The 15,765-nt window shown below is 31.2% G+C and overlaps 1 protein-coding gene across 1 annotated transcript; it reads left to right on the forward strand.

The window, feature by feature from the left end:
* Positions 1–506: 506 nt before the first annotated feature.
* LOC106766103 (transcription factor MYB106-like) lies at positions 507–2,582 on the forward strand. Its single transcript, XM_014650862.2, has 3 exons — positions 507–752; positions 891–1,020; positions 1,415–2,582. Exons 1-3 carry the CDS (start codon positions 620–622, stop codon positions 2,349–2,351), a joined length of 1,200 nt encoding a protein of 399 aa, XP_014506348.1. The 5' UTR covers positions 507–619; the 3' UTR covers positions 2,352–2,582.
* The last annotated feature ends 13,183 nt before the right edge of the window (positions 2,583–15,765 follow it).

A 15,765-nucleotide genomic window follows, 5' to 3' on the forward strand; every position in this document is an offset into this window, starting at 1 on the left:
CAAATAAAATTAAAACAAAAAGGTTATTCCAATTTATCTTGACTTGGTTGTCTCTGACCAAATTATTGTGTACTAACAAAGTACAAGTTTGAAAATGGTTCTAGAGGTAAAACAGTATACAACTTAAAGTTATCACTGATGTTCATCTTATAATTATACTTGCTATAATATTATTGTTGTAAATATATTAGTTTAAAAGATTTAAGATTCCTACCTTATGGATTAGTTTTGAAGAATAAAGTGATATGAGTAACAGATTATGTCCACGTGATATGTTGTGTCTGTAAAATTGGAATATATTAAAGAAAAGATATGTTGGAAATATAAAATAAAAAGAAAATGAGAAAATATATTAGGCCTCGTTACTCTGACTATCCCTTTCCCACGCAGGTGTCTAAAATTAAGATACGGAACCTCACTCACAAATACACGTACTGCATCATAACTACTTGCACAGTGATTTGTGATGTTTATCCCTCTATATATAACGTTCTTTTCTTACCCTTCTCCTTGAACTTGCTTACTTTTGCTTGTGGTCTTTTCTCTCTTTCTCTTGTTCTCTGCACCAAACCTTCCAAAACCGCTAACTCAAACGTTTCAGTATTGGTCCACAGCACCAATGGGTAGGTCACCATGCTGTGAAAAAGTGGGCTTGAAGAAAGGCCCTTGGACTCCCGAGGAGGACAAAAAGCTCATGGCTTACATAGAAGAGTTCGGCCACGGAAGCTGGCGTGCCTTGCCTTCAAAAGCTGGTACTTGCTGCCACACAACACAACACAATACACAATACACAATACACAATACACAATACACAACCTTTTTCTTTCTTTGTTCTTTTCTTTATGGAGTGTGTGTTAATAGCTTCTTGCTTTTCACGTACTAAACTTTAGGCCTTCAAAGATGTGGGAAGAGCTGCAGACTGAGGTGGACTAACTACCTTCGACCCGACATTAAAAGAGGAAAGTTCAGCTTGCAGGAAGAACAAACAATCATTCAACTCCATGCCCTTCTTGGGAACAGGTGAGCAAACCAAATCACTGCTAGAGAAGTGGTAGATGTGATAGACCCATAAACCAAAAATAACAAACCAAAGGACCCTTCCTATTCCCACTTTATTATATATTCATTATAAATGACCCCATAGCTAGGAAACTTAACTCGCATACAATCATTTTTAGTATCCCCTTATATTTTGCTAACAACATCATCCCATTGCCATTTATAAACCAACACCAAACTTACATTTTTTTATTCATGTTTTTCATATTTCTCTCATCGGTATTCAAGATTTCCATTCAATGCTATCACATATTACTATTGGAGAACAGTATTTGTAACTGTATGTATAGACTATTATTATATAATGTCCATTGCTAATGGCTGTTTTTGTGCTGAATGTTTTTGGAGCATATAGATGGTCAGCTATAGCAGCTCAACTTCCCAAGAGAACCGACAATGAGATAAAGAACTACTGGAACACACACCTGAAGAAAAGGTTAACAAGAATGGGGATAGACCCCACGACCCACAAGCCCAAAACCGATGCGCTTGGTGGCTCCGGTGGTTGTCAATCCAAGGACGCAGCCAACCTCAGCCACATGGCGCAGTGGGAGAGTGCTCGTCTGGAAGCGGAAGCAAGACTGGTGAGAGAGTCAAGGTTGCAAGTCCAGAGCAACCTGGGACCCGGCTCCAACACACAACCCGCGAGGCTGGTCCTCAATAAAATTACTACGCAACAACCCTCTCTACCACCCTGCCTCGACATCCTCAAAGCATGGCAAAGCTCATGGTCCAAGCCACAACTACCAACAAAAGAAAGTAACCCCAAAATGATGCATAGCATGTACGCTATGATGCTATCCACCGAAGACACTCTAGAGTCACCAACATCCACGTTGTGCTTTCCAGGAACGACACCAACTATGCTTCCTGTATCCAACAATAACAACATTGGAGTACTGTTCAACGAAAACAACGACATGTTTCCTCTCCCAAGCACAAACATGGATGATGGTGGGTTGATGAAAGAGAACACGGTGTTACATTTGCAAGACGATGATATTATGGCGGCTGTGGAAGCATTTAGAGCCACTACTACAATGTACGACAGCAACAATAATAATGTTGTTCCTCCTACACTCCCCAACGGTGTTGTCCTCGAAGGACTCAACAATGATGAAGGGTTGGTTTATGAGTCCAACGATAACTTGGGAGCGGAGGAAGAGAACATGGCAATGATGAACGGGGATGGAAGCCTCTGCAACGTGAACCTGGAAGAGAATAACAAGCATTACTGGAATAACATATTTAATTTGGTGAATGATCCCTTGTCTGGTCCCTCTGTCTTCTGATCATCTCATCGATAGATACACGGTTGTGTGGTGTCGTATGTTAAACTAGTTAGTTAGAGTAGCCGTTAGCTATTCAACTTTATTAGGTTAAAATGCTACTAATAGTAATAATGTCTCACAAAATAATCATGTAATCATCATATTCTTGTCCAAAATAGTATATTTTAGCAGCGTAATATTCTAGGATATTTATTTAATTAAATAATGTACTATATATGTGCTCCCCCTTTCCGTGGCAATCATTAGCATTAACATTAATTAATAATATACTCATTAACCTTTTAAACTCTAGCTGAATAGGGAAAAATTAGAGGTACGCAGCTAGGTGAAATTTATATGTAGAACTTATGAAGTTTGGTAGAATCTTTTAGTGACCTGCGTATTGCTCTTCCATTATCAGCATGTACGTAACTCTTCATTTATGAACTTGAATTAATGATGTTAGCTGGCGGAGCAAGCATCTATTTTGATTTAGAACATGACCCCACCAATCTGCACCTTCCTTTCAAACAATTTTTCAAAATCTGCATTATCATCATTTTACAGATCACACTTGCATTCTCCACCTATTATGATCAATACCACTACAGATACACGCTTGCATGTATTGTTTAATTATTATATACTCATTCTACTTTTTCTACATACCAAGTTGACGTTTAAGGTTTAATAAGGTTTTTCCAGAAAACTTGAAAAGTTAATTTCTTACTTTATAAATATATACTTAAAAGAACAAAAATACAAAATGATAAAGAATAATTAACGTTGTTTTGAATTTCAAATGGGGTAGTGTTTTGATAGGTAGGTATAAGAGGATGTCTTTCAAAGATTTTCTAGTTTTAGATATGTGAGGTGTGAATTTATATAAAAGGAACTAAGCATCACGTGCATTTTACTTAATGAGTTCAGTAGCTAAGTTGGTCCACCATATAAAAATGTAGTTAATGACGTCAAGATTCCTGATCTCAGGGAGGAGTGTGAAGTTGGGTTTGGGATATATGCTACAAATTGGGTCAATTCCTAGCAGGCCCATTTCATATTAAGTACATAGTTCATGGTATTAAATCAATATGGTCCTCTCAACTTTAATATCTGCAACTTATTCAATGCAAGTTGCTCTACTTCCTTCACATTATTCATTTACTTATTTACTTTGCTTTCCCGCAATATTAGCACACGTTTCTTTTTTTAAACTCAATTTAGTATTAATATATTATTAACATAAATTTTCTACAAATTGAATTTGTTTTTTTTTTTTCTTTTACCTTGCTTGTAATACATTTAATTACGTTTTTTCAAGATGAATTTTATTTCATATATTTGATTATTAAGATGGTATATAAGATGTTATTCTTTTATCTTTTTCTCTCTTACTATGACTTCAAAATTATATTATGACTTTCACACTAATTCATTAAATATATTTTTTTTCTCTAATGAAAACCTTACTCTTATTCTTGTCTCCATCTTGTTCGATGACAAGAGTTATCATAATTGGGCCTGTGTCATGAAGCTTGCGATCAAATCCAAGAGTAAGCTTAAATTCGTCAAGGAATTGATAGTTTTTGTTCCCTTGTTAACTGCAATGTGTTATCAATGGTTCTTGTGGCGTTCTTGATTATGTTTGACGCTATAAGCAGCACGATTGTGTCATTCGATTTTTGAAAGGCCTCAATGATCAATATGTCTTTGTGGACTCTCACATAATGTTAATCAATCCTTTTACCGATATTGTCAAAGTCTTTAACATGATTATTTAGCAAGAATGTCAAATGCATCTTGTTCTTTGTTCTCTTGAAACTGTTATTGATACTCAAGCTCTTACTATTACTACTATGAATTTTCCATTCAAGAATGATGGGGTTTAAAATTTGCATACTTTCCATGGAGGTCGCAACATAGGTCATTATGTTGCACAAGCAAGTGATAAAAATAATGGAGGAAGAGGTTTCCATGGTAATAAATTTATACTTATTGTGAATGCACCAATCACACAATGGATACATGTTAATAAACTCAATTTCAAGGTTTTTTTTTTTTTTTCAGTCAAATTGTGGATGCATTGAGTAAACATCTTCATCATATAGCTTTTTATAATTTTGTATTCAAGTTGGCTCTTTGTGACATTCACCATGTAATGTGAGAGGTTATTAACATATTATTAGCATAGATTTTTTGAAAATTTGACATTAGCATATTATTATTAGCTTAGAGTTTCTGGAAACTAAATTTGGTTGTAACAACTATGTATTTGTAATTGATTTTGTTTTTGTAGTTTTTTCTTCTAAAGTTTATTTGTGTATCTCCTTGTAATAATTAAGTTTCTTTAATAAGAATAACATTATTATAAAGGTATGAAGATTTGATATGATTTCATTATACGATGTAAATTAGATTTGGTTATTATATGAGGCAATTTATAGATTATTTCTGACTCATTTTGATTCAGTCCAAAGATTTGATGTTTTTACTTTTTTAACTTTGTCGGACGCGTATGTAAAAATAATAAATGATATTTGGTGCATATATTAAGGTGGAGGTAAATGTTGGAAGTACAATAATAAAAGTATAGGTATGTTAAAAATATGGGAGGTGCAGAAGCAATATATATAGTACTAAATAGCTAGATGGTGAAAATGATCATAGCTTGAGTATAAGCAGAAAGTATTCTAGAAATTGCAAAAATCAAACGGTGAAATTATCAAGTAACGACTATTATAAGCGAAATAGACAGAGTTTTTATTTATTGAAGTCATTAATATGTTATATTTCACTTTGATATATCTGCCTATGAAGTAAAACATCATAAATAATGTTTGGTATATATTATTGTGGATATAAATGTTTGAGGTACAGTAATTATATATAAGAGTAAAAAACATAGCACAAGGGTGAAATCCCCTATACACCCGCTTTCCATCCTAAGAACATGAAAGATGTCATCAATTATCTTCTAACGCAAATTTTTTTAACATTTTTTTTTTATAGATCTTTCAAAGGCTTATAGTACTTTTGTTTTTTCATGTTCCTTATTTAATAACCATGGCAGATATTGAATACAAGACATAACAAGTATCATATTGTTGGTCTTTTGATAAGAATGTTAAATTGTAATATAGATGACAAACAATGTAGCTATATATACCTTGTGAATGGGTTAAATCGATCACTTCAACTTCTCTAATATAATCATTACTCTATTTTAAGAAGATAAATAACTTAACCGAAAGTGTCTCCTTTTAGAAACATATCCTTAATGATTATAGAGATGAAGAAAAAAATTTATTCGAGAAAAAATTTTAAAAAAAAAGTGAAAATAATGATCATAAGATAATTTTTAAATTATAATTTGTTCATGCATAAATTAAAAATAAAATTTGAAAGAAATAAACACTAAGGCATTTTAACGTAATATAATTTCTATTATCTAAAATATATTTTTCCTTGTATTTTTCTATTAATATCTATAGAAAAAAAATATTTTCAGTATTAGCGTGTGTTTCTGTTAACATTCGTGTCCTTTATTACACTGAAAACGTAAAAGCTAATGCTCAACGCTTAAACAAACCACTGTTAAGCGGCATCGGTTGACAAAACAAACAACACGTTAGAGTATGTTTGAGAATTTTTTTTTTTTTTTTACATAAAAAGTTTAAAATAAAAATAAATTAAATAAATTTCTTGAATAAATGTAAAGACAATCTAAAGAAAAGAAATATATTTTGTTCCTTCTAAAATCCTCAGTATAAAATATAAACATTGGAAAACAGGAGTTTTTTCGAGAAAAAAAAACTCTAAAATTAGTACAAATTGTGAAACCGTCCATAACTCAAATCTTAATATCTTATATTGTTTTTTGACACAGTAAAATATTCAAATACTTAAAACACGTAAAAATAAGATTTTAGACTATAGGAAATAACAATCATCTTATATGAACACTTAGAGAGGAGTTGAAAAATAAATCAAACTTTCCTTTCTAGCATGGAATATTTGGTCCTTGACCAAATCAACAAATGGACCCTACCTCAGGCCATGGGCCCATTTCCTTTCTACAAACTTAGGGTGCTTCTTTCTACACCTCCAAATGACTTTATTATATTGGATCGAAGATGTTTTGGGAGAAGAAATTTGTATTTGGGCAGATGATCGAACTAGTTGATCTCGTTCAAAAAGTTTCTGTTTGATTTTGAGAAAACAGAAAATGGCAGAACTTTATGTTTGGTGGTGTTCGAAATATTATTCAGTTTTATGATTTGAAAAATGGATGTCACCTAGAAAGACACGTTTTTTTACATGTTTTAGCCTACAGTTAGCATATTCCCTTTATCTCACCGCATATTACATTTTGTTATTTTATTTGTTAGTATGTTAGATGATTATTTTAACTTTGTCTAGAATCATCTCCTCTATGAGCTTTTATATATATTGGACATCTCACAATCCTTCAATGTTGGGTTGAATAATAAAGATTGAGGTTTATCTATACTAAATTCTATTCTCTGTCATGGTATCATCGTAGACATCCACTGCTTCTTCCGCCTAGCTTTTTACAATGGCTTTCCTCAGTCAAAACCCTACCCGAACACTGGATCACCTAATGAATCCAGCCAACCCGTTATACCTACATCCTGGTGAAAATCCAGCATTAGTGTTGGTTACGCCTCTCCTCATGGAGAGAAATTTTCACCAATGGGAACGAGACATGGTCATTGCATTGGAAACCAAAAACAAGGAGAGCTTCACTGATGGCACTTTTTCTTGTCCGCCACCCACAGATCCCCTCAATGAGGTTTGGCGTCGCTCCAATCGAATGGTGATGTCCTGGCTCACCCGCTCTATGACTCCTTTGATCAAGCAATCTGTGATGTGGATGGATACAATGGCAAAGATTTGGAAGGATCTCAAGGATTGATTTTCTCATGCCGATAAATTTAGGATCTTTGATCTTCAGGATCAGATTCTTGCCTGTCGTCAAGGTGATTTATCTGTTTCTGAATACTATACGAAACTCAAAATTCTGTGGAAAGAATTGGAGCTCTATAGGTGTGTTCTGACTTGCACCTGCTCGACACAATCTGCTTGCGGTCTTCTTTCTAAACTTCATAAAGAACGAGAAGATGATTCTGTCATTCATTTTCTTCGTGGCCTTAATGAGAGTTATGCACAAGTCCGTTCCCATATCATGTTCCTTGATCCTATGCCTTCGATTGTCAAAACGTTTTCTATGGTTCTTCAGCATGAACGTGAATTCATTGGCCTCAATCTCAAACCCTTTGTTTCATATTCTTTAGCTTTCACTGTTGCTTCTAATGATCCACCACGTTTTACCTCTTCCAACATAATCAACTCTAGTGCAAGCAAGCATAATTCTAAGAGCACCAAATTCTGTGAAAAATGCAAGAAAACCAATCACACTATTGAGACCTGTTATATTCGCGTTTTCCTGCTGGTTACAGAAAGAATAAGCCACATAACAAAGCTTCTACCAGTTTGGTTGAAAATAGACTCTGCTGCTACTATACAACATCTTGATTTGGATAGAATCCTCCCAATTATCAGTTCACTTTCTCTAAGGACCAGTATCAAGCAATTTTGGCCTTGCTTCAACACACTAAGGATCATTCCTCCTCAGTGAATCAAGCCTATGTTCACAATTCAGGTACATTTGCTTTTGTTCCTTGGATCCTTGACAGTGGTGCTACTGATCACATATGTCCAACCAAATCTTTCTTTCAAACCCTTCATCCTATAAAACTCATAAATATCAAATTGCCTAATCACACTACTGTCATTGCCCACTTTTCAAGGAATATCCATATAGGTGATTTATTACTCACTAATGCTCTTTTTGTACCTAACTTTTATGTTCATCTAATATCTGTTCCTAAACTTGTTTCCACTATTGATTGCATGACAGTGTTTTGTGATTCTCATTGTTTTCTTTTCCAGAAGTCTCACTTCAAGATGATTGGAGCAGCTAGAAACACTAATGGCCTGTATTGTCTTGAAGAATCACATGATTTGAGTTGTCATACAATTTTACAAACTTCTATTATCTATTAATCAAATCCTTCGATTGTGCATGCAGTCCATACTAGTGCTTTATGGCATAATAGACTCAGACATGTTTCGAATTCCATTATACATTTGTTGTCTTCTCAAAATACTGATATTATATACAAGGATTGTGCTCCATGTGAAACTTGTCATTTTGCCAAGCATAAGAAATTACCCTTTCCCATTAGCACATCCAAGAGTTCTCATTTCTTTGAATTGTTACATGCTGACATTTGGGGACCCTTACAAACTGTTTCAATTGATGGTAATAAATATTTTTTAACACTTATTGATGACTTCAATAGGTTCACCTGCTGAGTCTATCTCTTAAAATCAAAAGCTGAAATTAAAATTGTTCTTCCAAATTTCATCAATTTCATTGAGAATCAATTTGATGTCAAACTTAAACAATTAAGGTCTGACAATGGCAAGGAGTTTTTCTTAACTACTTTCTTCTCTTCTAAAGGCATTTTTCATGAAACATCATGCATTGAATCACCTCAACAAAATGGAATCGTTGAGCGCAAACATCAACACGTTTTGAATGTAGCTCGCGCTTTACTTTTCCAATCTCATTTACCTTCTGTTTTTTGGTCATATGCAATCAAACATACTGTTAATCAAACATACTTTTCTTAAAAATAAATCTCCTTATGAAATTGTTTTTGGAAAAATTCCTGACCTTAACACACTTAGAGTCTTTGGTTGTTTAGCTTTTGCAAACACCATCACTTCCAGCAAAACCAAATTGGACAAAAGAGCTTCTAAGTGTATTTTTCTTGGTTTCAAATCAGGGGTCAAAAGTTATCTCTTATATGATCTCCTTACAAACTTTTATTTGATATCTCGAAATTTTATTTTCTGAGTCACACTTCCCATATTGGTCTTCTTCCAATGTCGTGTCTCATAACCACAACACTGGTACTGTTACATCTCAATAATCATTTGATTCTTTGATAGCTTTTGATACACCTAGTTCACATTTTAATATTTTCCATGATTCTCACTTCTGATCATGTTTCTACTAATAATGATTCTATTGTTGTTGAACTAGTTATGCAATTCAATGATGATTCTAATGATTCTGTACAACATGTTGATCAACCTGCTAGAATTTCAACTAGACTTAGGAAACCACCTGCTTATTTGTCTTATTATGACTGTTCACCTCTTTCTTTTGCTAATACTTCCTACTACACTCGTTATCCTTTACAATCATACTTGTCTTATTCCATTTGTTCTAACTCTCATACTGCTTTTTGCATGTCTTTATCTGCCATCATTGAGCCTACCTCTTTCAAAGAGGCTTGTCAACATGATCATTGGCAGTAGGCCATGCTTGCGGAAATTTAGGCTCTTGAGAAGAATCAAACCTGGTCATTGGTTCGATTTCCACCAAAGAAGAAGGTTATTGGTTGCAAATAGGTCTACAAGACTAAATTGAATGCAGCTGGGTCTATAGAAAGATACAAGGCACGCCTTGTTGCCAAAAGATTCACACAAACCGAAGGCATGGATTTTTTTGAAGCCTTTTCACCTGTTGTGAAGATAACCACAGTCAGATTTCTTTTCTCCATTGTCGTTTCTCAAAAATGGTTCTTACACCAGCTTGACGTTGATACCGCCTTCTTACATGGTGATTTAGATGAAGAAGTTTATATGAAACCTCCTCCGGGTTTGATCCTCCCAGAACCTAACTTGGTTTGCAAATTGCACAAGTCTCTCTATGGACTCAGACAAGCTTCTCGCCAATGGAATTCCAAGCTCACATTTGCATTAATTTCCTATGGTTTTTCTCAGAGCACTGTTGATCATTCTTTATTCATTCGCAACGCTGCTACTTCTTTCATTGCTCTACTAGTCTATGTTGATGATATAATGCTCACTGGTGATAACATGGATGATATTACTGTTGTTAAGCAGTTTTAAATCAGAAATTCAGGATCAAAGACTTGGGCAACCTCAAATATTTTCTTGGTTTTGAAGTTGCTCACAACAGGGCCTTATCTTGAACCAACAGAAATATTGCTTAGACATCCTAGCTGAATTCGGTCTCACCGGATGCGAGCCTGCCCACTCTCCTTCCAACCCTAATGATAAGCTCAAAGATGATGATGGTGATATTCTTCTAGATCCTACTTCCTACAGGAGATTAATTGGCAAATTACAATACCTCACAAATACCCGTCCTGATATTTCTTTCGTTGTTCAACAAGTTAGTCAATTCATGTGTAAACCAAGATCCTCTCATCTCAATGTTGTATTCAGAATCCTGAAATATCTCAAAGGATGTCCTAGTTTAGGCCTTTTCTATCCTTCCACAAATTCTCACAGACTTTAGGCGTTTTCTGATTCAGATTGGGGTACTTGTTGTCTCTCCAGAAAATCTATCACTGGTTATTGTGTATTTTATGGTAATTCTCTTATCTCCTGGAAATCGAAGAAGCAATCTACCGTGTCTAGAAGCTCCACCAAAGTTGAATATAGAGCTTTAGCCCCTGTTGCCTGTGAATTACAATGGCTAAAGTACATTGTTGATGACTTATGTCTTCAAATACCCCTTTCATTCCCTACATTTTGGGATAATCAATCTGCTGTTCAATTGGCTAAGAATCCATCTTTTCATGAACGCACCAAACATATTGAAGTGGATTGTCATTTCATTCGTGCTAAGGTTCTTGATGGACTCATTGTTCTTTCTCATGTTCCTTCAAAACATCAATTGACAGACATGTTCACTAAGCCGCTTTATCCTGGATCTTTCAATATTAATTTATCCAAGATGGGCTTGCTGAATATTCACCACCCATCTTGAGGGAGGGTGTAAGAAAGACATGTTTTCTACATTTTCTGTTTTAGCCTACAGCTGACATATTCCCTTTATCCCACTGCATATTACTATTTGTTATTTTATTTGTTAGTATGTTAGATGGTTATTTTAACTTTTTCTAGAATCATCTCCTCTATGAGCTTTTATATATATTGGACATCTCACAATCCTTCACTGTTGGGTTGAATAATAAAGATTAAGGTTTATCCGTACTAAATTCTGTTCCCTGTCAATGGAAAAAATATATTTATATTTAGGATGTTTTGGATGGAAGGAATTGGAATGAGTTATAATGTATAGTCGGTTAGTTCTTCTCATAATGTCAATAATTCTATAAACAGTTCTGACCAAGTGGCCATTCAATGGTGAAATCTTTAAGTGCTTATAATGCTAAGACGTCTTCATTGGAATATGCAGGTCTGGACAAAAATAACTGAACTGTATTGTACTATAGTTAACTGTACTATATTATATTAAAAAAAATTGATCCACTTTTATTAAAAGTTTAGTATACTGGTTCAGTATTTAAAAACTGAACTTATAACAGTTTCGGTTTAGTTAACTGTGAGAACTGTATCTATTCTCTTTAGTTCTAGTTTAACTACTTCGTCTTGAAAAAAAACTTTATTTAATAATAAAATATTAATAAAAGAAATTATTCACATAAAAAATTAATAATTAATTTTGTAAGACAATATTTTTTTATCACAAATTTTTATACTTTTTTTTATCAATAAACATATATTACTTTTTAAATAATATTATTTTAAGTAATAAAAGTAAAATATTTTTTTTAAAAAATTTAATTTTATTAAATGATTAATAGAAATCATAAAGACTATATAAAAAAATAATACTTTAAATATATTATACTCTTTAACATATTATTAAATATGCAAAAATATGTTAAAAAACTTTTAGTGATATTAAAATGTGTGTAAGCGCACACACTAAAATAACTATTTATTTTAAAAATCAACTTACTTTAAAATAAATATCAATATTATTATTTTTAAATGATAGTATTTTACACACTAAAATTAAAATATATTTTTTAACGTCAAATTTTATTAAATGACTATATAATAAAATATCATAAAAAAAATATTAATATAGTTAAAATAATTAATATTATAGAAATATCAAATGAAAAAAAAATTAACAAATGTTTATTGAAAGTAACTTTTCTAGTATCATCTTTTATTATATTATAATAATTAATAAATATTAGTTTAATTTTTACAAAAGAAAATATAAATAATAAATAACTGATTAATAAAACAATTTTATGAGGCAAGAAAATAAATATAAATAAAAAAATATTTTAAAATAAAATAAATAGATAAAAAGATCAAATAAATTATATATAAATATAAAAAATATAAATAAAAAATTAAAAAATAAATATAAAAGTAATTTATTATGAATATAACATTTTTACTTTTCTTGATACTAACTTACTTTTTAGCTTGATAATCGATTACTTCTTTCATAAGATATAAAATAAAATAAAATAAAATAAAATTTATTCATTCCAACAATCTTTACAAATTAGGAATTCCGTATATATTTTATTAGTACAGTTTAATTCTATTTGTCCACTCTTAGGTGTACGTTAGTCTTAGTTTGTATTACTTATATATTGTTAGTTTTTTTGTCATGTTTGGTTAGTTAATAAAATTATATTTTAATTCAGTACCTGGAATCAAGTTTTGCTGCTAAAGCTTTGGTGAAGACACATAATTACTATATGTTGTCAAATGGTGATGTAGTATACTAACATTAAGAAAATGGCTGGAATCTATTCTACAAGAACAATAAGTTAGTTGTTGGAGATGTGATAAGATTGAAAGTTGACAATGAATAAAACAACTTCATTAATGTTGTCAAACTTTAGAATTTATTTAATTTGTAAATTGTTAGGAATAGTGTTCTTTTCTCTCTTTTTTTGTCGGGGATTTATTATTTTGATGCCTCTATATTATAAAGTATCATTTGTTGTGTATCAAACCTTACAAAAAAATGGATTTCAAGATTTGACTTTTGTTAATTGTTCTTCATAATTGTATTTAATGAATGATTACCGTTTTAGAGATCTGACAATTGAGCTATTATTACACTGAATGAAATAGGTGGTTTGAAGAAAACTTCTTTATGACTTTAACAATATTAAATATTAAGTTTTTGTAATTTTGTTATACATAGAAGGAAATAGTTTAATGATAAAGAAAGAATTAACTAATAAAAGGATTTTAAATAAATTTTTAAAGGTAGTATATTAGTTTAACAATTGGAACAATGTATATGGCTTTATTATATATAGTTTAAATAATATAACATTTTTTTTTTCATTAATGTGATCAAATTCAAAGGTATCAAATGATTTAAGTATTTGATAAATGTTTTAGTTGTTTTCATCCTTGATATTATATGTATAGTCTGTCTGTTTCATAAATTCTTCATGCTTAAGAACTGAATTTGATTCTAAGACCTTGTAAAGTTTGATATCGAACTATTGTAAAATTCATTATATAATAACATTAACAAAATCCATTGTGCAATAAAAGTACATATCAGTTTTATTGCAATAAGATAATGTATAAAACCTATTTTTGGGAACTTCAAATTAATTCCTTAAATGTAGAAAAACTTTTTGGAAATTTGTATATGTCGGAAATAAGAAAACCTTCTTATCTCTCTCCCACCGTACATGTGAAAGTGTTAAAAATTAATATAGATACTACTGCCTGTATTTGTAATCCTTGATATCAATCCTCAGTTTCATTTGGAAAAATAATAAAAAATAAAAGTTTTAAAGTGTGATTAAAAAGGAAATATATGAAATATTAAAATTAAATAAAGTATACAAAATTTAAAATAAAGAGAAAATTTTCTAATTTTTATTTTCTATCAATTCAAAAAATTATTAGTACAAAGATGAAATTACACTCATCAGATACTTTTCATATAGTATTTTCATATGGCCTCATGTGAATTACAAATATGATGCGTAAATATTAAGAGACAAAAAACATCTTAAATACATACACTCTTCTTTCTTCGGGTTTGAAACATTTCAACATGTGGTCCATTTTTCTTCAGAAAATGATTTTTTAACAATTTTTTTGACAACTTTTTTACAACCACTTATGTGATAGTTCGTGATTGACCCGTTTCAAATATACAGACCAATAAAATAATGACACATAGTCTATTGTCAAAAAATTATTAAAAAAATTGTTAACATATCATGATCCTTTTTCTTTCTCACCTCTATCGATATACTTATCACATTTTTCTTTTTCAAAAACACATTTCAAATGTGTAATTTGAGTTGCATTACATTCCAAAATATATAATTTGAAATGTAATTTTTATTTTGTTTTAAAATACATAATTGAAATATATATATACTTTTAATTCTAAATTATACATTTTGAAATATTTTTAAATCATATGATTGGAAACTCAATGCAAAATTTCACATAACACTGTTTTGAAAATCTGTTTATAGTCACGAGCTTAATTCAACTTCCCCCATAATAAAGTCGACTTACAACTTTGCAGATATGCCATTCAATGTAAGTTCATAAAAGTGCACGTGGTTTTCCTTTTCCAAAACATATGTAAAGCAATCACAATAAATGTCACATATATCAGAACAATGAATATGCATTCATATATCAGATTTGACATAACCATGTTCATCAAGATAACAATCAATATTAAAGTTTGGAAAATGTAACACATATGTAACACAATGTAACACATAACAATACATGTGTTATTAAAAATGTGTTGTCATCATAAAAACCAGAGTGATATAAATATTGTGTTGTCAACAATCTCAACACAAGTGGATGACATTACCAAACATTGGTTATGTAATTGCTAACCGATAAATGTCATTTTAGTGTGTATGTCATCCTCTCAAAATTATACTATCTTCCCACTACATTCCACACCACCTTATGATATTACTCAACATCGCTTAATTTGTATAGGACATGTTCATGGACGTCATTTCATGCAGGTAATTTGATTAATTTTTGATTTCATTTGAAAATTACTTATGACACAATTAACTATTGTAATTTNTATAATGCAGGTTTAGCTACAAAAAGGGTTGTCTTTTGCCATGGTGAATAATATCTCCTCAACCCACTGTTATCCTGAGGCACGAGCGTAATTATCTACTTATACTAGTAGGATGCAAGCATTTGAACAATTGATGAACATAACGAAATCTTATGTTGACTTAGGTGATTTGTGATATTTATGAAGACATGTAAAAATTGTGATTTTTTTTTAACTTCTGAATTAATAATACATAAATATATCACCCTCCTTCTTCCTTCTCTAATCAATTTTTCCTCCAATTAAATTAAAATAAATTTCACTGTTTATATCTTCAAAAAATACTCTTAAAAGTTTGTGTTTCTAACATTCTAAATATAAATATAAATATATATATTAATTAAAAGCACAAAACAATCAATTAAGAAAATGAATAAACATTTTTAT

This window comes from Vigna radiata, chromosome 7 (genome assembly GCF_000741045.1).
Source record: "Vigna radiata var. radiata cultivar VC1973A chromosome 7, Vradiata_ver6, whole genome shotgun sequence".
NCBI lineage: Eukaryota > Viridiplantae > Streptophyta > Magnoliopsida > Fabales > Fabaceae > Vigna > Vigna radiata.

What these genes read in the sequence shown, in the direction of transcription:
- LOC106766103 (XM_014650862.2), top strand. Translation starts at nt 620, where the DNA reads ATGGGTAGGTCACCATGCTGTGAAAAAGTGGGCTTGAAGAAAGGCCCT. An exon ending in TGCCTTGCCTTCAAAAGCTG is followed by an intron (nt 753 to 890) that starts GTACTTGCTGCC and finishes ACTAAACTTTAG; the next exon opens with GCCTTCAAAGATGTGGGAAG. An exon ending in CATGCCCTTCTTGGGAACAG is followed by an intron (nt 1,021 to 1,414) that starts GTGAGCAAACCA and finishes TGGAGCATATAG; the next exon opens with ATGGTCAGCTATAGCAGCTC.